At 40.1% G+C, this 27986-nt stretch overlaps 3 protein-coding genes across 5 annotated transcripts in view; 2 read left to right on the top strand and 1 right to left on the bottom strand.

Annotated features, from left to right (window-relative positions):
- Positions 1-648: 648 nt before the first annotated feature.
- Positions 649-17159, top strand: LOC145477987 (ZP domain-containing protein-like). 3 transcript variants are annotated; one of them, XM_081455868.1, is made up of 8 exons: positions 649-1085; positions 6821-6895; positions 8241-8378; positions 12582-12611; positions 13298-13315; positions 13593-14175; positions 14481-14803; positions 15114-17159. In XM_081455868.1, the coding sequence occupies exons 1-8, from the start codon at positions 998-1000 to the stop codon at positions 15251-15253; spliced, it is 1395 nt and encodes a 464-aa protein (XP_081311994.1). In that variant the 5' UTR covers positions 649-997; the 3' UTR covers positions 15254-17159. The 3 variants fall into 3 exon arrangements, with proteins under 3 accessions (XP_081311994.1, XP_081311993.1, XP_081311995.1); XM_081455867.1 differs by lacking the exon at positions 649-1085 and adding an exon at positions 5312-5476 and having other exon boundaries at positions 15114-17157; XM_081455869.1 differs by lacking the exons at positions 649-1085; positions 13298-13315 and adding an exon at positions 5313-5476 and having other exon boundaries at positions 15114-17156.
- Positions 17160-21159: 4000 nt separating this feature from the next.
- On the bottom strand, positions 21160-22695 carry LOC145468166 (uncharacterized). Its single transcript, XM_081451855.1, has 2 exons — positions 22252-22695; positions 21160-22160 (listed from the first exon to the last, which is right to left on the bottom strand). The coding sequence occupies exons 1-2, from the start codon at positions 22693-22695 to the stop codon at positions 21789-21791; spliced, it is 816 nt and encodes a 271-aa protein (XP_081307981.1). The 3' UTR covers positions 21160-21788.
- A 3957-nt stretch (positions 22696-26652) lies between these two features.
- The window catches only part of LOC145477986 (uncharacterized), a 3288-nt gene continuing 1954 nt past the window's right edge, over positions 26653-27986 (top strand). Inside the window, exon 1 of the mRNA XM_081455866.1 lies at positions 26653-27986. This exon is cut by the window's right edge and continues 828 nt beyond it. The gene's annotated coding sequence lies outside the window, so the exon portion shown is untranslated.

Genomic DNA, 27986 nt, shown 5'->3' with positions numbered 1-27986 from the left:
GTTTTAGCAAAAAGGAATTCCTATACTGACTGCTAGCGTGCTACCAAATCACTTATAGCTTATGCTATGGCTTAGTTTAAAACTTAATGATCCCCAAATTTGTCCTGTTTAGTTCAAGAGAGTTATGATGGTGTTTCTATGGGGACCGGACTGAACAACTAAGGACTTCGCTTGCGTAATCACGAGTCCTCCACGCGAAGTGCATGAAACAAGAAAAATGGCGAAACATTAAGAAGACACGTAGTTTGTAATCTGTGATTATTGTTAAAACTCTCTGGAGTTTTCATGTACATGTAGTTTCTGTTGATCGAAGCATCCAAACTCCACCAGTATTACTCAACCGTATCACGAGATGTATTCTTCCTTAAACTGTCATATCGAACGTCATGAAAGATTTTATTTTGATGTGATAGATAGGCAGTTAGTATTTAACGTACACTTAGCAAAACGTTTTTAAAATAAATCAAGCGGAAAACCGTCTTTTCAATAGTATGCCAACCAAAAGAGAAGAACTGCATTGAAAGAATTCCGAAAAATCCATTTTAAACTAGTTTCTAACTGTTGATAGGTTGACAGGAGATTCCTATATGCGTAGAGACGAAAGATACTTTAAACGGTGATTATGTCATGTACTTATAGGCGAACAATGAAGCTCACTTGAAAGCTTGGAATGACCTCTTGATCTTTTATTATGCGAGCGTTTTAATTATAGAGCAGTGTTGAACGTTTTTCTGGGCCTTAAAGTGTCTTATTTGTTGTATCTGACTTCGATAAACTAAGTTTTTTTTATCATACTTCTCTCTCTTTCCTGTTTTATAATATCGTGTAAAGCACTTAAAATTTACCTTCATAGTAGTCTTGTGTTTATTAAAGCGGACAAAACAGAGAAACAAAAGAAAGTATTTTTTTTCCGCGTTGACCTAAATTTAAATTTTGTATCTTGAATACCCGCGTGTATCGTACGAATGCTCCAGTTACATTGGTTGTACTCCCAGCCATGAGGAATATTTTCTTGTTTCTTTCTTGTCTTATCCTGACTGCCTCGAGTGTGGCGGCAGCTGGAATCCTAGACCTGACCAATGAAGGTAAGCAAGTCTTTGTTGACAATTTAATTGTTCTTTTTTTAAATTAAATAACAATTTCGTGTTTGGAAATCAAATATTAAACGAGCGATAATGCACTATATGCAACAAGTCGCTGACACAGTGGACTTGTATCATGTATTCCAGGCAGAATATCCGATATTCTCTAACACTTTCGTACTGTACCACATTCGTTTTCATTCCGCTCTCCATCTCTTTTTAATTACGTTCATTTCAGTTTGTAATCCAAGCACTTTGATAAAGTGAAGCTCCAAGAACGTGAACGAAAAACCCATTTCAGGCATGAATTTAGAGTATGAAAGTTACCCTTGTTGGCTTTAAACACTGTTCATTACGGACTGGTGTACACTTGACTCGCTTGGTATGTAGCAAAATGTCTGTAACTGTAATGGAACGCATTACTTTTAATTCACTAAATCGTTTAAAAAAGTCAAGACTTGTTAGCTAGAAAGCTCAAATTTCTTTCAACTGTGCTTCATCCACCTTGTTGGTTGGCGACAACGCTATGCGGAAAATTTGTGCGCGATCAAGGTCAGTGATAAATGCTTAGAAATAAATTATATCATGGAGACAGTTCACTTAAGTTCCATTTATAAGACCGAAGAAAAGACACAAATGGTTCTTTGGTTTATAGCCATTTAAGCGAAAGTCAGTGACATAGTACATGAATTTTGTCGCTATAATATGATGTTTAGGGGTGATTAATTTATAGTTCCAATCAATGTTAAATATTCTTTTTCGGAGTAATGTTTAAGCTAGAGTGATTTTTAGAAAGGAGACAGGATAACGAATAGCGTGAGTTGAATTGTCCAGGACAGCAAACTACAGAGATCACTATCAAGGAAAGCGGAACTTTATTAGGCTCCAGGGCGTTCTTAAGCATTATTGACAAAAACCTTTTGTATAGCCGCACGGAAAATATGCTAATTTATGTTTTAATTACGGTATTATGAATTCTAAACACTCTGAAGTTTTGATATCACGTATTTTCACATAGGATGACTGCCTGGATTTTATTGTAAATAAGGGTAAATATGGGCGCCTTGAACTCTTAGGCCCAAGCTTTGGCTGCAAATCAGTCGAGACTCTATTCATTGGAAGTTGAGAAAGTTAACTCGATGTAAATTTCATAATATTTCACTAACTAAAAGTATTTATACAATATATAAATCTAGCCCGACAAGATGGTCTGTACGCTTGTTCTTTGTTATCAAAGGAATAGAGACCTTCTTTCTAAGCTTCTCGTCAAGGATACTTATCCTTTATGCTTGAATCGGTTCTATGCAGTCTTGTCAATGAAGTCAGTGCGAACTCTGACGACTATCAATAACAACCATCCCAAGTTACTAGGCAACAAGTCGCTAGGCATTATGTAAAATACTATAACGGAATTTCGTGCCTGCCTACATGACCGGAATAGACAATAGAATATAATCGCCACAAATTTTACCTCCCATCGATCGTTCGGTATTAACTCATAACTTGGGAAATCAATGTTTTTAGACGGGAATATAAAACTTACGCTAGACGAGGCTGCTGTGTGGAAATGAGTATTTTGTCCTGATTAAAAACAACAAGTTAATTCAGTAAACTGATCAACATTGACCGTGGGCTAGGCCAGAGCACTTGACGTAAATCGTATAAGCCCACGACGTGTATTCTTTAGGACTAAGTTTGCTTTCCCAGCTTCCCTAAGCCCTGATGGCTGTTTAGTTTTTCCTGACCGAAATGTATGAGGCTGTTTTAAAGAACTGAGAAGAAGGCATCCTTAGGTGTTTCATTAGCCTCAGTGCAAGTTACATCGTTTCAAAGTTTGTTAAGTAAGATGCAGCTCATGTAATACCTTTGTTTTTCAAAGGTTCTTACTAGGTTAGAGTCTTTGATGTGAAGTATATATGAAATAATTCATATTTGAACTACGGTTGTAGATGAAAGTGAAGAATGATCATCGCAGTAAATTTTCCAATTTAAGCAATTGGAAAGAAGAAGCCTGAAAAAATCAGGGCTTCAACGGGATTCGAACCCGTGACCTCCGCGATACCGGTGCGATGCTCTGAGCATCGCATCACTTTCATCTACAACCGCAGTTCAAATATGAATTATTTCATATATACTTCACATTATTTCACTCCTCACGGGAAGATATGAACTCAACATTGACCTCGCTCCCAATGTGTGGCGTCATAGCTCAGTTGGTAGAGCATCGCATCGGTATCGCGAAGGTCACGGGTTCGAATCCCGTTGAAGCCCTGTTTTTTTCAGGCTTCTTCTTGCCAATCGCTTAAATTGGAAAATTACTGCGATGATCATTCTTCACCTTCCTTTAGAGTGTTTGAGTTGTAATACCCAACGTGGCGGTAAAAACCAAACAAACGACCAAAAACCCCTCAAAAATCAACAAAAATTGATCAGGGCCAGGTGGGGAAGAGTCCACAGATCCCATTTAATGGAGAAAGAAACAGCGTTTCCTCCCTCTGCCTCAAGCAAGGAAAAACCTGTCTTCCTTGGGGGGCCACCTTCCCCTCCACCTCCCGTCTTTTAGATACACCACTGAACCGAATTCGAGTAAATCTATTTAAAAGGTTTTGCTGTACGAAAATGTCGATTAATAGCTTGCAGCATTTAACGAAAGTGCTCAGCCGAGCCGTTGTCAGGATCAAAGAAGAACTGTTTGGAGAAGTGAATGTATGCACGAACTTGGTCGTTATGGGTATTTTAGCATATTGAAGTTTTGATAACACTTGTGGAGTATTCTTCGCCATGGGAAGTGTAACAAAACGTGCCATTTTCAGTGCGTTGCAGAAAGGAAAATGTTCAGTACTGAATTACAAAGAAGTTTCTTTTTTATTCAGTTTTTCCCAATGCTCAGTTATTTTGCTCGACAGGAAGGTGAACTCCTGTCATCAGTGCGTTGCAAATAAGTTTAGTGCTGTAATATATATGTCCTCGAAATAATAATAATAAAAAAAAACATGGAAAAACTGCGTTGAATTTAAACCTCTCTAGAACTATTTGAAATGCGTCACAAGAAGTGAAAGGCTGGTCTTGCTAATGTCGTACCAAAATGATGCGAAGTCCACATTTTTTACTTTTGCAGTAAGCAAAGTCAAGTGTAATATTGGACCAGCTTGCAAGGCACATTCTCGCGTGGTTTAGGGCGAAAAATTATAGGAGGTCGGAGTTCAACTGAAGCAGTCGGAAGGTATTTTCAGTGCCAGTGACGAACAAAAGAAGTCAAAAAAGAAAATAGAATGGCGCTCCATAAAGCGGCATGATTGAGGTCATGCCTTCTTTCTTGTTCAGCATGAACTGTTTTACACACTACAGCCCTTCAGACATATTAACTAGCTCATAGTCCCGGGCTCACAGTTTATGTTGTACGTCAGGTTAAAAAGCAACGATTCACCAAACTTCGCCCGTCCATACTTTAACTTGCCTAAAACTGTTTATTATGAGAAATGGAACATATAACTAGAGCTTTTGCTTGACTAAATACAGTCGTCTTGAACCAGGAAAAATGGTGAAACAAAAGAAAAACGTCATTAACGTGAACATTCCAAAACATTTTCAGTTCCCAGGAGCAAAAAACGTCTTTACAGTTCAATGTAACCTCTAGATGTGATCTTACTTCAATCTTTTTATCATGCTCTAATAGTTCAATTTTTCCTCAGAAATTTAGCTAATTGAAAGGCTTGTCCATCATGGCTTGAAGTCAAGCGAAAAAAAAAAATTAGCTTACTGAGTAAATATTGGAAGGCCGTTATACTCATCATGTAATGAGCAGTTTTCAGGCATATTTTCGCTGTTGATAGACTGACTGAAAATGCCCGCATGAATACAAACATTAAGTCCTTCGAAACCAGAAGAAACAATTTTTATCAATAACGTATTAGTCAGTACGTATGACCGAACAATGCCGCAGGCCATGATCAATGATGCGACGTCGTTTGTTGTTCGAGTCTTTTAATTTTACTAAAAGTTAGTGTGAAAAACTGATGCTTAAAGTAACTAGTCTGTTATATCTTGCTGTACTGGGTTATTTTCAAACGTCTCTGCCTTACCTAGAAAATTCCTTGTTTTTAAAACAATTCAGCCAGGCAATAACGTTTAAGTACTTTGCGGTCATAATAGTCTTGTTTTTAACGAAACAGGACAAAAACGTGGAACAAAAGAAAATGTTTTTTCCGCTTTGACCGAATTTAAATTTGGTAGTTTAAATAGCTGGGTGTACCACACGAATACATCAGAGTAGCGCATTGGGTTTACTCGCAAGTTGTGTTCAGCCATGAAGCATTTTTTCTCGCTTTTTTCGTGCCTTATTCTGGCTCTCTCGAGTCTGGTGGCTGGTGGAACCCTAGACCTGACCAAACAAGGTAAATGTGCCGGGGACTCATTCAGTGATTGCAGTTTTCTCTTTTTTTTTTTCGCTTCGAGTATTTCTAAACATCAGGAGCTAACTAGATTGACACTGACAATTAACACGTTGCTACAGAGTAGCCTAACTAAAGCGCCTGTAATACAAGGGTACTAGGTTTTTTAACTGCCATATTTCTGGTAAGTTCATGTTAAATGTTAGCCTTACCTTATGCAGTAATCGTGTTTTAGTTTGCCGTAATAGCAGCAACCGTGTGTAACGGCTTAGGTCAGACACTTTTCTGATTGCTGAGAAAGTCTAGTTCGTGAAGAAAATAAGTGAAGCTCAAAGTTCGTATTTCTGCATTTCTGTGTCCTTTCCCTGCGAAATGTTACTTCGCCTTTTTGTTTTTCCATTGTTCGTGAGTCCTTGTACGATTTTGATAGAGTGCGCGTTTGTTTCTCGTCTTGTATTTCGGTTCAAGTGATTAAGGGTCGGACCGGTTACAGTAGAAGGAGCTATTATCCGTAAGGATAAAAGTTGTTGTGGCAGCTTAACTTAATACGAAAAATTCCAGAACCGTAAAAGCTACTTGAATCATAAATTTAAAACTGATTTAAAAGGTTTTCCAAAAAAAGCAGAGATTTCAGATCGACTTTCACTGAGGTAACTAACCTGGGCAGAGATTGTCACTTCTAAACATACAGCTAACATACTGACTTTACCTCACTGAGTCGAAGGTATGGTCTCCAACATGCAACGCGGAAAATTCCTAAGCATCGTAATAAAAGACCCATTTCTTAGTATCTAAAACAACAGTTAATTGAATTTTTTCTTGTTTAAAGCCGTTCAAGCGTAAGTCACTAACAACAATCGCAAATTATACGTGCAGAATATAACGTCTTATTGCCCCAGTCTTATTTTATGAAAATACTAAATCAGATCGGTGTTGAAATGATAAAAACACTCAAGATGTTCCATCCATGCAGAGAACGAGTAATAAAGATCGCTAAATAATTGACGCAGAATGGCGGTGTACCCCAGTGGCGCGGGACGTAGTCACTGAGAACGGAAATTTATCAAGCTCCAACAAACATAGATCAACATAAGCTTGGCTGACAGATCTCTATGTCAGGTTATTGCAAGCGAATGCGTTTAATGGTAACTTTGTTCTCTTCTCTTCTATTTCGTTATTGTAATTTGAACGAACGAATTTGTGAGCGAGGAAAGGAAGAAGAGAGCAAATTCACAGGGGAGGGAGGAGTCAGAAGGGCAGGACGGGAGAAAGGGAAGGAAGAGGGAATGAATGTATGAATCGATAATAATAACGAGAATCTAGAATAATAATATTATTCTGTTGAAGATCCAACACTTGTTGACGGCATCGAAGATGAAATGATGAGTGATTTGAAGGCTGAAGAGGATGAACTACTTCATGGTGAGAATTGCTGAACGAAGTCAGAAATCAATCAAATGTCATTCAACAGTTCGGATGATAAAATCCAACTATTTCAAGGCGTATTATATGACTGAGAAAATTACTTTACTGTGATTGGCTGAGAGCAGGCCAATTTATCCTTAATTCTTAATTTGCACTGCAGTGCAAATTAACGTGTGCGCGTTCGCAATTTTCTCGGTCATATAACAAATAAGTAATCGTATGAAACCTCGAGCAATTAAGGATTAAAAATACTCGTGACATTTGAAAATTCTTTCAAATTGCACTCTTCCAAAGGCTAGTGCAAGTTTGAGAGAATTTTCAAATATCACTCATAGTGTAAATTCTTAATTGGACTCGCATTCATACGATTACCTATACTAATCAGTTAAAAGAAGAAAACCCAATGCTGAAAAAACAAAATTGATAATAAGAGTCAATGCCACTGATATTTCTGCTTAACAGAATAAATGTCTTCTTAAAGTGCTACTACGATCAAAAAATTCACTTCCCATTTTACTTCATATTTTTAAAAGCGTGTTTGTTTGACACCTGATTGGCAAAATCTTGAGCTTCGAATATCCAAAGGCTGTTTTCTTTCAGTGCAAGTTTAGGATTTCACGGTCCGCCATTTCACATTTAAGACTGACCGATTGGACCTCATAGGGTTAGATCGAGGATAAGATGACGTCAAAGACTCACTAGCTTAAAATTGCAGTATGTAAACGCAGCTTATTGTACATGCAAAAAAAGAGTTTAAAAGTCTGAATGTTCGAATCTCCCGTGCTGCTTACAGTGGTTTCAAGAAAGGTTGACCTACAAAAGTGTAACAGCGTACGCGACAACGTCGAAAGGTATTATGGGCAATGGTGGCCAACGGGCTACTTACTTGAAGCTGAAGGCATTTCATCATAACAGAAGGAAACAGCACAAACATGTGTATTTATGCTTTTCCTTCCTGAAACTCTGTTAACCTCAATCAAGGAACGCTAGACTGTTGCTACCCATAATAAAATAATCGGCATTGTTACCCCTGTACAGGACAACCTTTGTCGAAACAGCTGTATTAATTCAGGCGCGTGCAGACGCATTGCATTTTTAAACCAGTGAGTCTTTGACGTCATCTTATCCTCGATCCAGCTCTCTCAAGATTTTAAAGTTAGTAATGGCAGACCATTAATTAGGAAAATTCCAGTCAAAATATACGGGTGTCTTTTTGAAATGAAGGCTTAAAACTTCGGTCACTTAGTGGTTCAGTTATATAGTTTTGAAATACAAAGAAAAAGTAGAATTGATTTTTGGTCACAGTAGCACTTTAACAGAAGAAATGTCGTCTTTTTTTCAGACAAGAAGAAGTTTTCACTGATTAATGGCCAAAATTTTGGACCGAAAAGTGTAGAGTTTGATTATGTGGAAGATCCAGGTACTATTGGGCGGGTTGTTGATGGTGTACCAGCCAGAGATGAGGATCCAGCATATTATGGTAAGGAAAGAGTATCTCCCATTTCGTCACACATTTAACTGATATTTTCGTTTACACTTTTCCATTAGCAGTTTGGGTCAAAGGAAGTTTTCCCCTTTTTGTGCCAGCCCATGTAGCAAATCTCGCCTTCACTGACCCCCTCCTGTTTCCTCGATGCTGCTCTAGTTTGGTACTCTACCATTCAATCCTGGTTACGTTTGAAACTACGTAAAATATAGTATAAACATGGTTAAGAAAGGCAGAAAATCGTCCGTGTTGTTTCTATTTTGAGTGCTTGCAGTGTTTTTTGTCATGTTTTTGTTGTCGGTACCACTGATATTTGTTGTCTATGAAACATTCACCTAGAACCTTTAAGGACGTTCGCGCTAATTGTTTCTGCGCATTCTTACTGCGCACGCAAATAAACACGACACGTCATGCATGAGCGCACGCTAAGTAATTAATAAAATGAACAATGATAGGGCAGATGGCCAATGCTATAGCTTTTCCTAGATTTAACGATCTTGGACGTTCGGTGTCCCCTATATTTCTTTTGATGGATCATTTTCTCTACTGATTTTCTACGTTAAGCGACAAAATGAAGAAAATCTACCGAGTAGAAGTTTAAATTTTTTGCAAAATGCACTATCAAATCCCGTTGTTTTTAGCTCTACTTTTATCTGTGCGACGGTTTCAAATGCTTCTTGAAGGCTTAAGAATGGCTGACTGTTAGGATCGAGAAACGCCGGTCAACGTCCCATTTGACAAATCGCTCATATTTTGCCCAAAGATACCCTTAGGTGACCTAATTCTAAAAATCATATTTAAAGGTTCCACCGAATTTTTATTTTTCAGAAATTCGCGAAAATTTGAAAGCGCGGTCAAAGTGCGGTTTTTCGTGTAATAAAATGACCGAAATAAGGTGCGAGGACGAAGCGCTGCTTAAGCCTTAAAATAAACTCAATTGACTTCAAACTTAACACAAATGTGGAACAACCACTCTAATTTATTCCTCGCTTTAAACTAATCTCAGATATGTTGATATAGTGGTTTTCCGAACCATTTTAAAAACAGCTATGAAGCGTGTGAAAAATAATGGCAAAATATAGGCCATGTTTAACAGCATAAAAATGCATCTGATACCTCACTTTCCGATTATTTTACTTTACAGCCTTAAAATATCATTATTAAAGATATACCATGCCATGCTCGAACTCGCAGTATTTCCCTTTGTGGAAAACGAAAATCTATGTCAATGTGTTGGGCGCAAATAACACAATAATCATGCACGAACCAGAGACAAATCAATTTCAATGGCGAAAGTAAAAGGCTATCATTAATTAAAATCCCGTCAATTCACTGCTATCAGTAGAAACATACTGTCCACTGCATAAAAACTGTTGTTAGACGTTTTCGAACCATTACGCGTTAATAAACTTTGTTTAATTTCGTGTCCGCCGTCTTGTCTAGTTTGTCATCGCGTGTATTTCCTTAATGTAAGCAACACGTGAATGGTTGTCATAACAAACGCAAGAGGTTTCCTGGAACCTTAATGTTTTCGATTCACCAAAACGCTTTAAGTTCGTTAAGACACGATAATGAGTCAACTTGGAATACTGTTTAGCATCAAGGACGTTAAAGGACTGTAAATTAATCGAGTTGAAATATCTCGAAGCAAATCAAAATCTCGCCCTTATTCTAATTTGGTAAACAGCCGATCTCGCGTTCAAGTTCAAGAAGTCGAGAGGTTAATCCGGTAATGTATTACCGGTACAACAACAAAATCAAACCGAGATCATCAAAAGTGTAAGTTTAAAAGTGTAGTGGCAAGTTCCAAATAAATTTCGCCTATATAAATTGGAAACAAGATGTGAAACGGTCTGACCCGAAACAAATAAACAAAATATTAATACGACTAATTTAACCCGAAGATGTTACAGAAAACATACCTAAAAGCCGTCGATTCCCCTCAATACCAGTCCGCATTGCCTTAAAGAGCCCAAGCTTTCTGCTGTAAGAATCAGGGGCCTCATGAATCTGTATTTAGTATATCGGCAACCATGCTGCGTGGCTGATATTCGAGACTTAGTAAAAGTTGTCACACAACCGTACAAGCAGCCCAGTCACGCTTTCACTGCTCTTGCGCAAATTTCCAACATTTCGTAATTTACATGAACCGACTACAAGTTTAAAGTAGTGACAGTAGATTGAAATGCGCTTTTTAAAGCTGTCCTATCGAGGAACAATTATTTCTTGTTTCTGAATTGCTCTTAGTTGTAGCTACAGTCGGGGAAGGGGGCAGAGGGAATTCCCGGAAATTTCGGATATCTGTATGCCGTGGAAGATTAAGTGGTCTCCAGCTCTTAACGCCAACACTGAAACACTAGATGATTCTCGAAGTATCACAGGGATCACTAAGCTAAATAATTTTGAGTGTAGCTCCGCTGAGTCAATTACCTGTTGGCGCGCATATTGCATTGACCGCGGACAGGTGGAAAAACAGTTAAACCGGAAAAGCCTGTTGCACATTGTAATTTAGCATTGTCCAACACGCAGTCGGTCTGGTTGTAATGTTAATCGTATTTGAGAGAATCTCAAGTTTTCTTTAGACACATACTGGGGTGACATACTACTAGCTGGGCGTGATTATTGGGTTATTTGCGCCCAACACATTGACATAGATTTTCGTTTTCCACAAAGGGAAATACTGCGAGTTCGAGCATGGCATGGTATATCTTTAATAATGATATTTTAAGGATGTAAAGTAAAATAATCGGAAAGTGAGGTACCAGATGCATTTTTATGCTGTTAAACATGACCTATATTTTGCCGTTATTTTTCACACGCTTCATAGCTGTTTTTAAAATGGTTCGGAAAACCACTATATCAACATATCTGAGATTAGTTTAAAGCGAGGAATAAATTAGAGTGGTTGTTCCACATTTGTGTTAAGTTTGAAGTCAATTGAGCTTATTTTAAGACTTAAGCAGCGCTTCGTCCTCGCACTTTATTTCAGTCATTTTATTACACGAAAAACCACACTTTGACCGCGCTTTCAAATTTTCGCGAATTTCTGAAAAATAAAAATTCGGTGGAACCTTTAAATATGATTTTTTAGAATTAGGTCACCTAAGGGTATCTTTGGGCAAAATATGAGCAATTTGTCAAATAGGACGTTGACCGGCGTTTCTCGATCCTAACAGTCAGCCATTCTTAATTTTTGTGAAAAGGTTGGTAACATTTGGAATTACCTACTTCGACAAAATATGATTAAGATCGTTTGCCTCCGCTGACTCACCTTCGATATTCTTAACTATAAACCCCTGTAGACCACGCTGAACAACGTGCGCCAATTTTTCAAAATCAGGATAGTTTTCCACACGCTTTATCTCTGAAACGAAGTCGGTGACCTCCAGTTTTTATTTGCATTTCTGGCACAAGTAACATATTTTCTGACTGCAGTAAAAATTTAAAAAAAGTATGTTGACTGGAAAATTGTCCCGCAAACGTCCTGAAGTGGATCCTTCGCAGCCTTACAGCTCTCGGAAATAAATACATATAATTTGAATGAATGTCAGAGACGCTGTGAAGAAAGAGCAGGATGCACGGCAATTGAATTCTGGGAGACATACAACTACGCATGTTTCGTTTGCACAGATACATCGAAAATAACGCCTTATACGAATCAGAGAGATCTGGCCTATCCTGCACATGTTTGGGTACAAAGTAAGAGTTCATGACCTCAAACTTTATTGACTTCAAACCTTCAGTCACAAAGAAATCGCACTCATTAATTGTTTGTAATGCTTGTACTATTACAACATTTAAATCAGCTTTGTTGTTGGTTTTGACGACATCCTTGTGTTGAACAGCTAAATTATGGCCATCGATTCCAGTACTGCACCGGTACTGCTTAGTTGGTTAGAAATGCTATTACAAAGAATAACTCTTTTATTTTGATTACCGGAACACAAGGATCGTAGATAATCATACTAAGCGACTCTTTCAGTCTAATATATGAGAACATGTATAAATGAGAACATGTTCACCCTCAGATGCATGGATCACATGGTTTATTTCCCACAAGTTTCCGACCGTAGAGTTATTTTATCAATTTACTTAATTCAGTGAACTAGATTGGCAACGGTGTATGCAATTACAGAACATTCAGCCCAGTAATGTATTCATAATGTGATTTACTCAGACATCTTTTCTGTTGTTTAGATGAAGGACCTGGGTCAGGAGAACCATCACGTAAGTATATACCTATTTGTCAAATAAAGAGGGATCAACAAAAATAATTAATGCGGCTTCAGTATTGATCAATCAAAGTATCGTCTTGGCGATAATAACTGATAAATTAATCGAATACGCCTCTACAAATTTTATACGGCAGTAACATCGAACTATCACGGAAACTTTTAAGATTGATTGATGATAAAGAAACAAATCATGCTGTTTTATATTTTAAAGGCGGAGTCTGTTCTCTGCTGAATGTTTTAACTTGTTGCACAGATCGGTAATGTATGTGGCAACTGCGATTTTCATCAAGAAGCCTTATCTACAGTGTAATCTGAAAAAGGAATTACATTACGCCTTATTTTTGTCAAATAGTTCATGATATGATAAACACGCCGCCAAGTTTTGATCGGTTCAAGTCTAATGGCTTATCTAGCCCGCCAGTCTCGAAAGCCTTCTCTCAAAACCGACAGAAGCAAGACTTTCAAGCCCGTCCGTAACTAGATGAAAATAACCTTCTCTCAAAACAAACAAACAAACAAACAAACAAGCCAGATGAAATTGAAATTTTGCTCTACTAGAATAATATTAACCTGCTGAGCAACCTGGTCATACATTTCAAAACCATATCTTTAGGACTGCTTGATCAAGGTAAAAATACTAGATTTAATATTTATTAACTATTACTTATGTTATTGCAGTTCCCCCGCCCCATGAAGGTATGTGACACATTTGAATCAGTATTGTGATGATCTTGATCATTACTACGTATCTTCTTGATTCATATTCCTTCCCCTCCCCCACCCCCCTTTTCCTTTTTTTGGCTCTCGCCCCATTTTCCGCGCAGACAAAACACCGAAAATCCCCTTCCTCGGTCTTCATTTGCTTCCAAACCCCACGGAAACGCTTGCTACGCAGGCTATGGAACAGGCAGACCTATTGCTTTTCTAAGTAACGCTTGACTGCAGTCACGTTTTTCATCCCGTCTTTTCACAGAGGTCAATGTCACTTGCCTACAGAACGACATGTACATCAGCATTCCCAGGAATCTTCTTCACGGCCTCGACGTAGAACATCTTCGTCTTAGTGACGTAAGCTGTGGAGCCACAGAGACCTCAACTCATTTTACTCTCCACACTAGTCTGACGGGATGCCACACAAAGAGCAGGCACACCGAGAAGTTTGTTTCCTACTCGAACAAGGTGGAGGAAATTCCCTTGGAAGAGGGTCAGATTATCACTCGTGTGCGTGAAGTAGAAATCCCCTTTGCTTGTTACTATTCAAACATGGGAGTCGTGTCCGCTGTTGGTCTCCAAGTTAGAAGCAAGAAGATCATTTTCTCCGAGAAAGGATATGGAGAATTTGTACTGGAAATGAAGATTTTTCCAGATGACAAGTTCCTTGGCCATTACAAAAAGAACGATTTCCCAGTTGAAGTGAAACTGAGGCAAGAGCTCTACGTAGAAGTCAGCGTGGATACAGACGATAGCAGGCTCGAGATTCTGGCAGAAGAGTGTTTTGCTACACCTGACCCTGATCCCAATAATGACGTATTGAGATACACATTCATCAAAGATGGGTACGAAACATTTGTTTTGATTTTATAGGTCTACAAGCCCGGACATGAGCTCTACATGAACTGCCAGCTGCTCAGGCTGTGCCGTCTGCGTCATCGAATTCAGATAAAAATCGGACTCATCTTGCCTCTGGGACTCGCGATCACGAGTAATTAAGAAATTTCAAACTACATAAAATCTTTACGTATCCTGCAGAGCAGGAAGCTTTATCCTGCCCTCCAGGCTCTTATTTCTAAAACGGACCTTTTCATTTAGAACCAGCTCAGTGACTACTTTCACATACCATTGTTCCTTTGTCCTTATACAGATGTGCGATAGATGACACCGTGGAGTTCATTCCAACAGTTGACGAAAGGATGCAGCGGTATAAAGTGGAAGCGTTCAGTTTCGTGGGTGATCACCCGTTTGTGTACATGCACTGCAAGGTCAAGATATGTAACGCAACAGATCCTAACTCACGCTGCGCGCAGGGATGTCTGCATGACCGGCGTAAGAGGTCGCTGTATAGTGAAGAGACAAATGACGAGGAGTATAATTTGGACCAGGGACCATTCATTCTTTCAGACGAGGGAAATGATGAAACAAAGGCCCTGGAAACTCTGACTGAAGTGCGTGATGTGGAGAAAAGTGGTAAGCTTCAATTAACAAAAAGACAAAAAGAAAGAAGAAACACACAAGACACATTGAAAAAAACAAACGCCCCAAAAGGTAGATTTTTATGCAGTGTAAGGAAGGTTCGGTGTGACATAGACCATAGTACCGTCTAAATTCTTTCCTTAGGCAACACGTTGGTGAAGTGAGCGATTTGCCTCAGGCCCCCTCAGGCCGTCGGAGCCCACGAGCATTCCGATCAGTAGTTAATCATTGCATGCTTATCTTCAGAATTCCTGTATACAAACTACCTATTGACGTGTTAAATGTCTTTACCTTCCCATTACAGGTCAGTTTACCAGCCTTATTGCCGCCATGGCTGTGGTAGCTGCCGTTTGCCTTGTGGGGATTTCGTACTTTGCCTGGGACAAGAAGAAACGAAGCGCTGCGCGTGGTTACCAGCTACTCCGTGTCGCCACTCAAAATTAGCAGCAACTCAGCAGTGATTCGCCAGCAAGCTTTCTATAACGGGCTTTCTTTAGCTGTTAGTAGTTGTAAAGTAAACTTGCGTGGAAGATGCTGTCTTGAATAGATTTGTTTTCATTTGTTACTAATATCGCTTTTTTATGACTCTAATAGCGATAATAACAATAATAATGTTTTAGTATAAATCTACCAACGTTCTATTACGACTGCTGCTCTCTGATTGGCTACGCTACTCACTATCTTTTCTGTTGTAGATGGTGAGTAGCCTAGCAGTGTGCGCTTGTTAACAAACTGGCAGCCCCTTAATCCTTTACGTTTTCCAAATATCTGTGAAGAGGATCAGCATCTAGAAAAAGTTTTGAACGACTAGTAGATTTATAGTAAAACAATTAGATTATTCGCTCTCGATTTCTATGGTGATAGTTGACTCGGGCTGCGACCTCGTCAATAAACCATTTTACAGTTGTCTCTTCAGTTACTTGGCTTTGAATGGCAACGAGGCTGCAGATGACCTTGTTTTGATAAAGACCTCACTGCTTTTGTTGTGCAAATCAAGTTGTTCTTATGCGAACGCATCATTTAAATTAGAAAAGCAAAGAGTTCTGTATCAAAGCAATGTCATCTCCAACCTCGCTTGCATTTACAGGCCAGGTAACTAAGCACACAACTGTAAAAAGGCCTATTACCGCGCGATAGAAATCTCGACGGCTCATAATTAACGAATAAGTTTTGTGTTTGCGCAGAAAAATTTAACTTGTAAAACTAATAAGGTTTTCAATATGTTTAGAGATGCATCTCTGAAAATGGAAACTTGTAAACAGGAGTTCTTTGTATCGAGGCAATAAAATACTTTTCAGTTAAGAGGGTAGTTTAAGATGCCCTTTCTTTTTCCTGCTAGTAGCTGCTCTATGGCCTTCATCTCGCCAAAATAAGGCTAGCCTGCGAGAAGGCTCACTTGTGTTGTTTGGGTAGCGTACCGCGGGCAAGGGCGGCGGTCACAGTGATTTGAGTATCCCTGAGTTTTGGGTACCCCCGTACCCAAATCCCTAGTGTTTTGGGTACCCAAACTGGGGCAAGTGAAATCATCCACAAGTCTGCTCAAAACCCAATTATCTTCTTACTAAGCTTTGTCTCAATAAATTAAAGCGTTATTTTACTTGATATAAAGACAATAAGTCGCTGAAAATAGTCGCAATTTAGAGCAGACTGTCTGATCCGAGTCCGCAGTATAACGACATACAAAACCGAATTCGCGCGCCAAAGTGCCTTGTATGAACATGCACTTGGTGCCTATCGATAACCCTTGAAATGCCGTCATTTTAAACAAGAAAGCCGCTTTCTAAACCTCGGTTAGTTCGGCAATTAAATTTAATCAATATGCGAACGAACACACTGAGATACGGCCGTCACGCAATATGCACACTGGTCTCAAGCTGTGACTGACCTCTGTGTATGTTGCCTGTCTCAAATAAATTTTATTTTAGACTCGTTTATTTATCGTTCTTTCCTTGACCCATTAGATTTTGCCTGCGAACAGTTCTCTATGCCATTTAAAGAGGTCTTTTTTTGTTTTGGGAAGAAATCCAAAATAAATATAAATAAAGTCGACAAGGCTTAAATCTTTGGACAGGGGGAAACAAGTAAAAGTAGGATACCCAAATCCCTCGTGATTTGGGTATCCCCTTCTGAAGTGTTGGCCTGCGATCATTTCTTTAATTCAGGGTAGCCAAATCGACCGAAGATAGAAAGGCAAAGCAAACTTGCAAAGTCGAAAGTCAGTCAAGAGAGAAAAGGACTAGAAATGCTAAATTGTAAGGGATACCCAAATCCCTAGTGATATGGGTATCCTTTTCTAGGGTGTTTGTTTGTTATGGTTTCTTTAATATGATCTATATGATCTGGAGTGTTTGTTCGTCCTCGTTTCTTTAATTCAGGGTAGCCAAATGAACCGAAGATTAAAAGAAAAAGAAAACTTACAAGGACGACATTCATTCAAGGGCGAAAAAGACTAGAAATGCTAAACTGTAAGGGATACCAAAATCCCTAGTGATATGGGTATCCTTTTCTAGGGTGTTTGTTTGTTATGGTTTCTTTAATTTAGGTAGCCAAATCCACCGAAGATTAAAAAGGCAAAGCAAACTTTCAAAGACCAAAGGCGTTGAAGGGGGGAAAAGAAACAAGAAATGCGAAAAATTAAGGGATACCCAAATCCCTATTGATATGGGTATCCCCTTCTGGAGTGTTTCTTTGTCCTTGTTTCTTTAATTCAGGGTAGCCAAATCGACCGAAGATAAAAAAGCAAAGCAAACTTACACAGACGAAGGTCATTCCAATGAGGAATGGACTAAAAATGCTGAAATGCAAGGGATACCCAAATCCCTAGTGATATGGGTATCCCCTTTCAGAGTGTTTGTTTGTTATTGTTTCTTTAATTCAGGATAGCCAAATCGACCGAAGATTAAAAAGGCAAAGCAAACTTTCAAGGAGGAAAGGCGTTGAAGTGGGGAAAGGACAAGAAATGCGAAAAATTAAGGGATACCCAAATCCCTAGTGATATGGGTATCCCCTTCTGGAGTGTTTCTTTGTCCTCGTTTCTTTAATTCAGGGTAGCCAAATCGACCGAAGATAAAAAAAGCAAAGCAAACTTACGCAGACGAAAGTCATTCCAATGAGGAATGGACTAGAAATGCTGAAATGTAAGGAATACTCAAATCCCTAGTGATATGGGTATCCCCTTTCAGAGTGTTTGTTTGTTATTGTTTCTTTAATTCAGGATAGCCAAATCGACCGAAGATTAAAAAGGCAAAGCAAACTTTCAAGGAGGAAAGGCGTTGAAGGGGGAAAGGACAAGAAATGCGAAAAATTAAGGGATACCCAAATCCCTAATGATATGGGTATCCCCTTCTGGAGTGTTTCTTTGTCCTCGTTTCTTTAATTCAGGGTAGCCAAATGAACCGAAGACGAAGAGGAAAAATAAAATTAGAAAGACGAAATTCATTTAAGGGAGGAAAGAACTATAAATGCCTAAATGTAGGGGATACCCAGATCTCTAGTGATATGCGTATCCCCGTCCAATATGACTAGGTATTATCGTTTCTTTAGTTCGAATTAAGGGTAGCCAAATCGACCGAATATGCCATTCACCATTCAACTCGGAAAGGACTGAGATGGGCTCCTGCTGAAATAAAACTAACAAAAAGAGATTTATGCCTTAAATTACACCGAGAATGTCCCCGGAGATCTTTGTAGTAAAATTATTGTTTTTTGACTAAAGAAAAATTTACGGGATACAAAATATTTAGTCCAACATTAACGGGATATGAATTACTTAGCCTCTACCCCAACCTCCCTTCTACCTCATCCCCTCTATGAGGTCTCTATTCCCTTGAACTTTCTCCACGTGTCTAAGTCATTGATGCGAGTCGGGATTTGAGTGGATTTTCGCGGGAAATACGGAAAATGTTGGAAGGATGGATTTTGCAAAATATAGAAATATTTTAGAATATTTCAAAAGCCAGAAATATTCGGCAGGGTTTTCCAAAAACGAAAAGCTAATTTTGCGAAAATTTTGCCAAAACTTCGAATACGATGATCAGACAGATTGCCTGTTCTATATTGATAAAAGAAGAGATGGTTCAACATTGAAGCGATTGGTGATAACAGAAAGCGATTGGTGATTGGTGATAACAGAAAACGAGAAATCGAGGGTTTTGGGATTTGGAATGCCACTCCGCTGATTTTTCTGGCTATGCAGGCAGAGACAATACCGTCAGAAAGATCAAGCAGCGTCACTACTGGCCAGATTATTTCAAGGATACAGTTGAAATGGCAAGAAAGTTTGATGTTCACTGCCATGCATGCTTCTTGGGTACATTTTCTGCATTGAGTTGTCGGCATATATTCAATTCAAGTGGCTACTGTTTGTGCTAAATTGTTTTTACCATCCTTGTTTTTTGGAACAGATGGCCCAGAGCGTATGTGGAAATTGTGAATCTCCATTCAAGTAGCCTTACTCTCCTTTATCTGCAATAGATGCCGTCCATCTCCACTTGACCTCGAGAAGGACTACATACATTATAACGATGAAGAAACGATATTTTGTGCTTCTCTTAAATCAAATCTGTATGTATGTTAGCGATGTTAGCCACAAGGGAAACGCGTAATCTGATTGGCTTATGACAGCGGCCGTGTAACAATCGATAGAAACATGAAAGAGAAAATGTGGTTTGAACTTCGTATATCCTTGCAGTTTGCACATCAAAATATTGATTTGCTTTATAGATTGTCAATGAGTTATGCTAAAAGAACTAAACAGTTCTCCCTCGTGTCCTATCGACTTTGATTAGACTGATGAATCACGAAACTTTTGCATTTCTTTCAGATAAGCCAGTCAAAGCTGAGGAGCCTAATAATACGTAACGAGTAGTATGACAGGCGCCAGTTTAGCCAGCCCCACACCCCCATTCAAGACGGCGGCCAAGAAAAGTTCGAGAAAAATGACGTCATCAAAATTTTACAACATGCCGTGACGTCATGCCTGTTCTTCGCTCCCAGTGGTTGGCCGCGTGGGGGTCTGGGTCCCATGGGGGGTATCGCTGACGTGTGTGTGGAACGTTCTAGAGCGCGCGCGCGTAACCCTAAGAACTGACGACGTGGCTAGTAAACCCTAAGAACTGACGACGTGGCTCGTAAACCCTAAGAACTGACCCAAACTAAACCCAACTAAACCCAACTAAACCCAACTAAACCCAAGGTGGGGTAGCGGTTTTGGTAAGAAATGTCAATTGGCTCACCTCGAGATGACGCCCTCCGCTGGCGCGCGCGGCGTTGTTGACCTGAGAGACTGGAATCTGGGTCATTTCTTTCTCTTATTTTATTGACTTGGTCTACTACTCTTTAGCTTGACAAAGCGGCCAGGTGTGTGGCCCATGTCTCGCTTTAAAAGAAATCGAGAAATTCTTCCATCTGCGCTGACTGAGCTTGGCTCAGATTGTCATCCAAAACTGTCATTTTTAGACCATTACGGAAATGAGCTTCGAACCATGTACAATGATTTTCGCTCTTTGACGATCCACTGTCGTAATATACAAGACAATCGAAACAAACATTACATTATTCACAATGTCTCTTAGCAAAATGACACCACTCTCCACTGTAATTGGCTATCTTCTGGAGTGGAACCTGACAAATGCCTGGGGACTAAAGTGGTTAAGGATGCCGTCAGCGGTTTACCAGGTGTCCCCAGCGTCCAGGTGAGTAGAGTGCGGGCACAGTAATGTCATTAAATTGTTATAAACAAAACGAAGAGTCTGAGTCTTTATAACGTTTATTGAATAATAATAACTCCAAAGGGAGAATTGATTATAATTTTAAGTCTTGACCGTCGGTATTCCACAATGTGTTGGGAACTAGACTCGTTTCCAGTTTCTCGGATTCTTGGTCCCAGGCCCCAAAACGCAAGATATTCTGGCCTAGTTTTCTTTGCTTTTGGTCATGAAGTCTTTGCCTGATCCGTTCCTTATTCTTAGCATAATATTTTCTCCAATATTCGTTGATCCGTTCCCTGTTGTTTTTACAGTATTGTCTTCGGTAATTTCTGATTTGCTCCTTGTTCTGTTGACAATAGGCTCTCTGGCTGCTGGCGAGTCGTTTCTTGTTGTTTTCATACCATCTTTTACGACGGGTTTTGAGAATCCCGACGTTCTCTGCCCGAAATTTTTTTTGTCGGGCCTGGATTCGCTCTCTGTTCTTTGCATAATAATTTTTGTGGTAGGCCTTTTTACAGACTACCTTCTGGTCATTCCCTGACAGCTGATTGGAGCAATTCATCTTGCATGTGTGGTGTCTTACAAATAATGACTAAAACCCTGGAATCACACGCTCTTATAAGAATCGCCGGGCTAATTCAGGTTTCAACCTCTTCTTCTACTTCCTCTTCATCATCATCGTCGGGGAGTAACTTCTTCTTTATGACTCTGTTTAGCAGGAATTTTCGTTTTTCCACTGCTGACTCGGCTGCTTCGTCAAAATCCATGTCGTCTTCCTCAATAAAGCGTCGAAGAGTCTTCATGACGGTGTATTGGGTCGAGTTTGATACGGTGAGTCCATTTTAGACGCTCTAAGTAAGTCTTCCGTAGCCTTCTTCTACTTGCAGGTAATAGGGCATTGAAAGTAGCATTTTCGGCATAGTTTTGGGATTTCCCTTATCCAGGAACTGCTGGACTTCTTTCAGGTAGGATTCTTCGATATCTTCCCCGGCTTTTTGACGTAACGGACTCCACGGATCTGGTTCATCGTCGCCCGTTTCTTCTTCCTCTTCGGAGATGCTACTATCCTCCTCTTCTCCCTGTTCCTCTTCAGGCTCCTCTTCTTCCACCCCCTCTTCCTCTTCTATGTTTCCATCATTGTTATCTTCACGGGGCCAAAAATATCTGTTGAACGATCATCCATGATTCTCGTCGATCTTCTCCTAAGACTGTGTGCTTCAAAGGAGCCCAGTCGATTGAAGTGCTCTTTAATATACCATTTTGGTCCATGATCAAACATCCTCCCTCTTTCTTCGATGCCAGCGCGGGTATCCTTCGTGCGTCAAGAGATGACTAAACACGCGTTTCCTGTCATCACTGGCGGGATGTAAATCCAGGACCGTGTACCCAAACGGTCGTTCGGTCACTTTTTGATACACGTCCATCATGTCTTGCCAGCAAGTGGGAAAGGCTTGAAGCAGTAAATTCCTCATGCCTAATTGATCTCGTGGATTCTTGAAGGCTACGATGTAGTGGGCGTTCCTGGAAATACTCTTGGCGTATTTCCCTGGTGGAAACATGTCTTGGCACAGGTACAACACGGTGATATTTTGATGATGAGAATGTTTGGTGAATAAATCCAACAACTCTTTGTCTTCACCTCCCTTTTAGAAATTGTATTTAGCAGGGCCCCTCTGGATACCAGCCACTGTGCTGAATGGGCCACCCTGCATAAATAAAGTTTCACCTACCTACCTCCGCCATGAGATCATCTAACACCAGAACTCCACCTTTCGGAAACCACGACTTGAGATGGCCTGACTCTGGAATCCCTTCGTGAAATTGTACACCAGCGTCTTTCATATCTCGGAATACATTTTGCCACACCCCGTAGCAATAATGAATCGTTGGAAGAGGGTTCACAAACAAGTGATTCAAGGGTAACGATTCGGTAAAACAAGTCTTGCCACAACCAGAAGAGCCCACGATCAAAATACTGGAGGAGGTCTTGAACCGAAACGCTTCTCCAAATTCTATTCCATTTGGGAACCCATTCTGCTTTTCAGTAAGAAATGGGATCTTTGGGACATTTTCTCGTGATTTTTCTGATCTACTGCTTTGACAACTATGTTTCTCGTGACGAATTCTACTGTCTGCACGAGAGAATAGTCTATGACAATATCGACAATAAAGGGACATGACTCCTTGCTAGTTTGACTCAAAATAAATGGAGCCAGTTTAAGCCTTATTTTTATACATGGTTGACGATAGAGGTGGGGAATGTGGTGGTGGTGGTGGTGGTGGTGGTGGTGGTGAATGTGATGGTGGTAGTGGTGGTGGTGGTGGTGATGGCGGTGGTGGTGGTGGTGGTGGCGAATGTGGTGGTAGTGGTAGTGGTAGTGGTGGTGTGAAGAATTTACTCTTTCATTTTTTGGGGGAAGTACGGCGTCAGCGCCAATGACGCCAACAGAAGTGTGACTTTTATATTGCAGTAAAAACAAAGCCGTCAAATCAGTACTTTTAGACCATGTCGGTTCAGAGCACGTTGAGTGCTAGACAAAAAGACGGTGAGCGAATCGGGTTTTTGAAGACAGACGGTAAGCCGTTGGACGAGATGTTAAAGCCACTGTAGTGTGCCATCGTTTCGGCTCCAGCTCACAAAGGCTTCACGTTGCCTGCCATGATAGTGATACTGCAACACCATAATCTTTACAAGCACACCAAGTCGAGGGAACACTATAACAACTACAAACTCTTGAAGGATGTTCTGCGCAACCCAAAACGCCGGGGCCTGGGTCAGCTGGAAAAATTAAGATGCGGCCCCTTCCTAAAAAACGTTTTGACTCACATCACCGATCTTCAGACTCATGTCAAAGCCAGACAGGATGCCTGGAACATTTTCCAGCTGATGGAACGCCAAGACTTATTACTGGACAGGCAACTATTGATCGTCGAAGTAAAACTGGCCGATCATTCGTGTCATTTTCTCTTTGTGGGACCGCCGGACCTCGACAGCCTTTTCATCTTAAAGGAAGGGCCCCATTTTCACGGATTAAAAGAGCCCATCTTCTTTTTTGAAAAATATTGTCTCTTCCACTGCTGTTGTTAGATGACCTTTATTATTAAAAAAAAAACCTTTTTTCCGGCTTGTTAATAAGAAAAACAATAAATTTCAGGTTTGAAGGTAGTGAGAGTCTGAGCTTTTGATTACCCATTAGGGTTAGGGCCACGTCAGCCCTTGGGTTTTGTTGGGTTTAATAGCCACGGCCACCTTGGGTTTAGTTAGGGTTAACTTTGGTTTAACCACTTAGGGTTTAGTTAGGGTTTTACCAGCCACGTCAGTTCTTAGGGTTTACTAGGCACGTCAGCTTTTACTAGCCACGTCAGTTCTTAGGGTTTACTAGGCACGTCGTCAGTTCTTAGGGTTTACTAGCCACGTCGTCAGTTCTTAGGGTTTACTAGCCACGTCAGTTCTTAGGGTTACGCGCGCGCGCTAACGATAGCCCCGCTCTAGAACTTTCCACACACACGTCAGCCATCCCCCCACCAACCGTGGCGTCAGCGATACCTCCCCATGGAACCCAGACCCCCACGCGGTCAACCACTGGGGGCGAAAAACAGGCATGACGTCACGGCATGTGGTGAAATTTTTATGACGTAATTTTTCTCGAACTTTTCTTGGCCGCCATCTTGAATGGGGGTGTGGGGCTGGCTAAACTGGCACCTGTCATACTACTGTAACGTTGTAAAATGTGATGAGATCATTGATCGTTGCCGGTAGGGAAGAAAATTACCCCTTACACAAACTAATAGGAAATTTCTCATTTCGCACACTTTACGCGTTCTGATCAGTTTAGATTTATTTTAAAGATAATATTGTTTTTTCATTGTATTACTTCAACAACCGAAACACTCAAATTGAAGAAAAGGTGGGTCTTGACTCGTGTAATACGGTGGAAAAAAATCAGACGGTGCTGAAGGAATCTGTCAGTCCTTTGGTAAAGAACGAAGAAGAATAAGAAAAGGAAGAGGAAGGAATGAAGTTGCGACGCAGATCCAAGATTAAGGTCAGTCTTCTTTTCTTTCGACCTTTCAGTTTTTTGTACTTCGTCTTTTCAGTAGTATAATTTACTGTCAATTTTTGTTATATTGGTTTTAACAGAGAAAATGCAAGTCGTCGGAATAGTTAATGGCACACCATCTAAAACCGAAGCAGCAAAAATTAGGGTCAGCTAATGTCATGGTGAACTGTACAGTAGTACTAGCAGTAGCACAAGCGATCTATCTATCTATCCATCCATCCACCCTTCCGTCCGTCCGTCCGTCCGTCTGTCTATCTGTCTTTCTGTCTGTCTGTCTAACCCAGTAAACGATATTTCGACGTGCAAGGGCCTTACTATACTTTTCTTAACTTTTTCTTCGAAAACAGTAAATCGGAAGATGAAGCAGCAGCGCAGAAGGAAGCCAAGGAAATGATCGACGAGGTAGAAAAACAGGGCGTGCTTAAAACGATCATCAAGAAAGCTTGTGAAATAAGCGAAGAAGCACTCGCAGACCTTGGTCGAGGCGGTAAAAGAGGCTATTTAGCTTTCCGTGAGCTTACCACAGAAAAAGAAGGCGACAATCAAAGCTTAAACGCACAATTACAAGCCTCAGAAACCCTGTCAAGTGCCTTGGAATAACAATTAGCTCGTCGCTTCCCGAAGCACTTGAGATGGGACAGAAAGACAGTTGCTGGCCCAACGGTGAAAATGATCGCCAACCGTATAACATACGTAACCGGTGAAATACTGCGTCGGTTTAAAAAGTGATTTTATTTCTCCTTCTTGTGAACTCGATTTTGACTATGGGTTTGCCGAGACTCCAATCTGATAGTAAGTACATAACTGTCTCTGTACTACAGAGGACACAAAGATTCCATAATATCATTACTGAAAACGGTTGAAAAAATTATCGTATTCAGGCAATATTATGAGGTGAAACTAGAAATTTCCTATCATTACCCATAACATGTCACTGGAAATATGGGTATGATCGGTCGACTAAGGATATCATAATAATAATAATAATAATAATAATAATAATGACAACAACAACAACAACAACAACAACAAGAACAACAAGAACAACAACAATAATAATAATAATAATAATAATAATAATAATAATTATACATCAAAGTTACCATCCCGCTGGTCCAACAGATCGTGGCTCAATCCCATCAGATGCCGGATGATTCTTTGGTCAAGCCACTACAACAGGCAATGAGGAGTGAGAGAGCAACGGTGCTCCAAGACAGGGCAGAGCATATCAGAGGGGTAGCCCCACAGAAAGTCCAACAGGCACTTGACCTTGCTGCGGAAAAAGGGTCATCTGTTTGGCTGACGGTACTCCTCCTTCGCGAAATGGGTTTCAATCTAAATAAGAGAGAGTTCCGCGATGCAATCAAACTACGCTACGATTGGCCGGTCGATGATATCCCCTCCACCTGTGTATGCGGTGATGCTTTTACAGTGGACCACGCAATGATATGCAAGACAGGTGGGTTCGTTAACCAACGTCACAATGAGCTGAGGGACTTAGAAGCCGAACTCCTTAATATGGTTTGTACCGATGTTGAGATTGAGCCTGTCCTGCAAGACATCTCGGGTGAACAGCTGGGAAGAGGTTCTAATCGAGCTCCAGATGCGAGATTAGATATTCATGCGCGCGGGTTCTGGGAGAACCAACGATCAGCATTCTTTGACGTGAGGGTTTGTCACCCTAATGCTGATTCGTATAGGGACCTAGAGCTCCAACAGATATACCGCAATCATGAGAACGAGAAGAAGCGTCTTTACGCGAGGAGGGTTTTGGATATCGAACAAGGAACCTTTACACCCCTTATTTTCACGTCAACAGGCGGCATGGGAAACGAGTGCCTGCAATACCATTCCAGACTGGCGCAGCTGGTCTCCATCAAGAAAGGAGAACATTATGCTAAAACAATCTCCTGGATAAGAGCAAGGACATCCTTCGCTTTACTGAGATCCGCACTAATCTGCCTAAGAGGTTCAAGAGCTAGAAGGAAAGCCTTTTGTGACTTTAAGAACATTGATATTGACGTTGAAACCCAGGAGGGAGCCATTATGTAAACACTGTTGAAATAGGTTTTAAGAGGCTGTCCGTGTAAGAACCGACCACTCGATTTTCGGCCGAAAACAGAATTTCTTCAAATTTTCTGTGTGAGACAGTTAGTCCATATGATAAACAAAAATAGCAATAATTTGGCTTTAAGTGCTAGTTTTCAATATTTCTGGCGACGATTTCCGAGTACGGTCGAAAACCGCAAAAACCGTTCTGTTTCGAGTCAAATTTAGGTGTTGCGCTGAAGGAGCTGAAAAATTACGCTTTTACTCAAATACAATAAAACTTACAGACAATTTTATTTCATGTTTTTTCTTTCGATTAACGGTAAAATATTTAAAATCGGGCTCAAGAAAAATTAATTATGATTTTTTGAAAATGCCCTACAGATAGCCTTCGCAAAATTTTAGCGGGCATGCTGCTGGTTGAAGGAGTATTTCTCAAAAGTATAACGTGATCTGGAGCCCTGACCAATACTCATGTTTAGTACTAGGGCTAGTGTACCGGGAACAGGAAAGAAAACTTTGGGCACTAACCTTTTGGAACTACAGCAGTACGATCAACATAGCTAATATTTAGACGCGAAAGTTTGCGTGACACAGTTTTTCACCGATTATTTTTCCTAAGTTTCCTGCCTATATTTTTAAGTTTCCCGCATAAAATAATATTACCTTGGAGCAAATATTCTCAAAATGTACCCTTTGTTCGGAATAAGGCATGAATAGCCTTGAATTCACCAAAGATTCCTTCAAAATTGGGAATTTATAAGCTAACTGCTGCGGTGTGAGTTGCCTAAGTTTCGCCTAAACACAATTGCTGAAATTGGATCATCACAGGCCTTGGACTATACAAAAATTCCATATTAAACATACTTAAGATGTAAAAGTGTTTGTCATATCATTATTGGCAAGAAAAAAAATAACAGTTTACCGCGAATATACCTCAGATGTACAGATAAGAAGATGTCGATTTCAGTCGGCAAACACGCTGGAATGTCAAAGCTATTTTGGCAGCTCTCCTAATCCACTTTTTGTTATTTTGCATTGCTTGTTAAAAAGCAATACCAATCCTGGGTACTTGAGAAATAAATTATTTTACTGTTTATATTTGATTTTAGAAATGGCTTAGAAGCTTTGCCTTTTTTATTCAACAGTTTTTTTTTTCGTGTTGCTATTTTTGCCTAGCCCTTTGTGCTAAAATTAAATTATGCAAATTGTAGGAGTCTGACGTCGACAGCGTTTTACTCAGTTTACGCAACAGATAACGAATTTATTTTTTGCGCTTTGCGTCGTTTTTGCTGTTTGCAATGGCAGGATCGTGTTCCTTCTCAGCAGTTACAAGTGGCACGTGCGGAAGTAGTCGTG

The sequence above is a fragment of the Orbicella franksi genome, chromosome 2 (genome assembly GCF_964199315.1).
Source record: "Orbicella franksi chromosome 2, jaOrbFran1.1, whole genome shotgun sequence".
Lineage (NCBI taxonomy): Eukaryota > Metazoa > Cnidaria > Anthozoa > Scleractinia > Merulinidae > Orbicella > Orbicella franksi.
The sequence above is the reverse complement of the archived record's forward strand: the minus strand, read 5'-3'. Positions and strand labels throughout refer to the sequence as shown.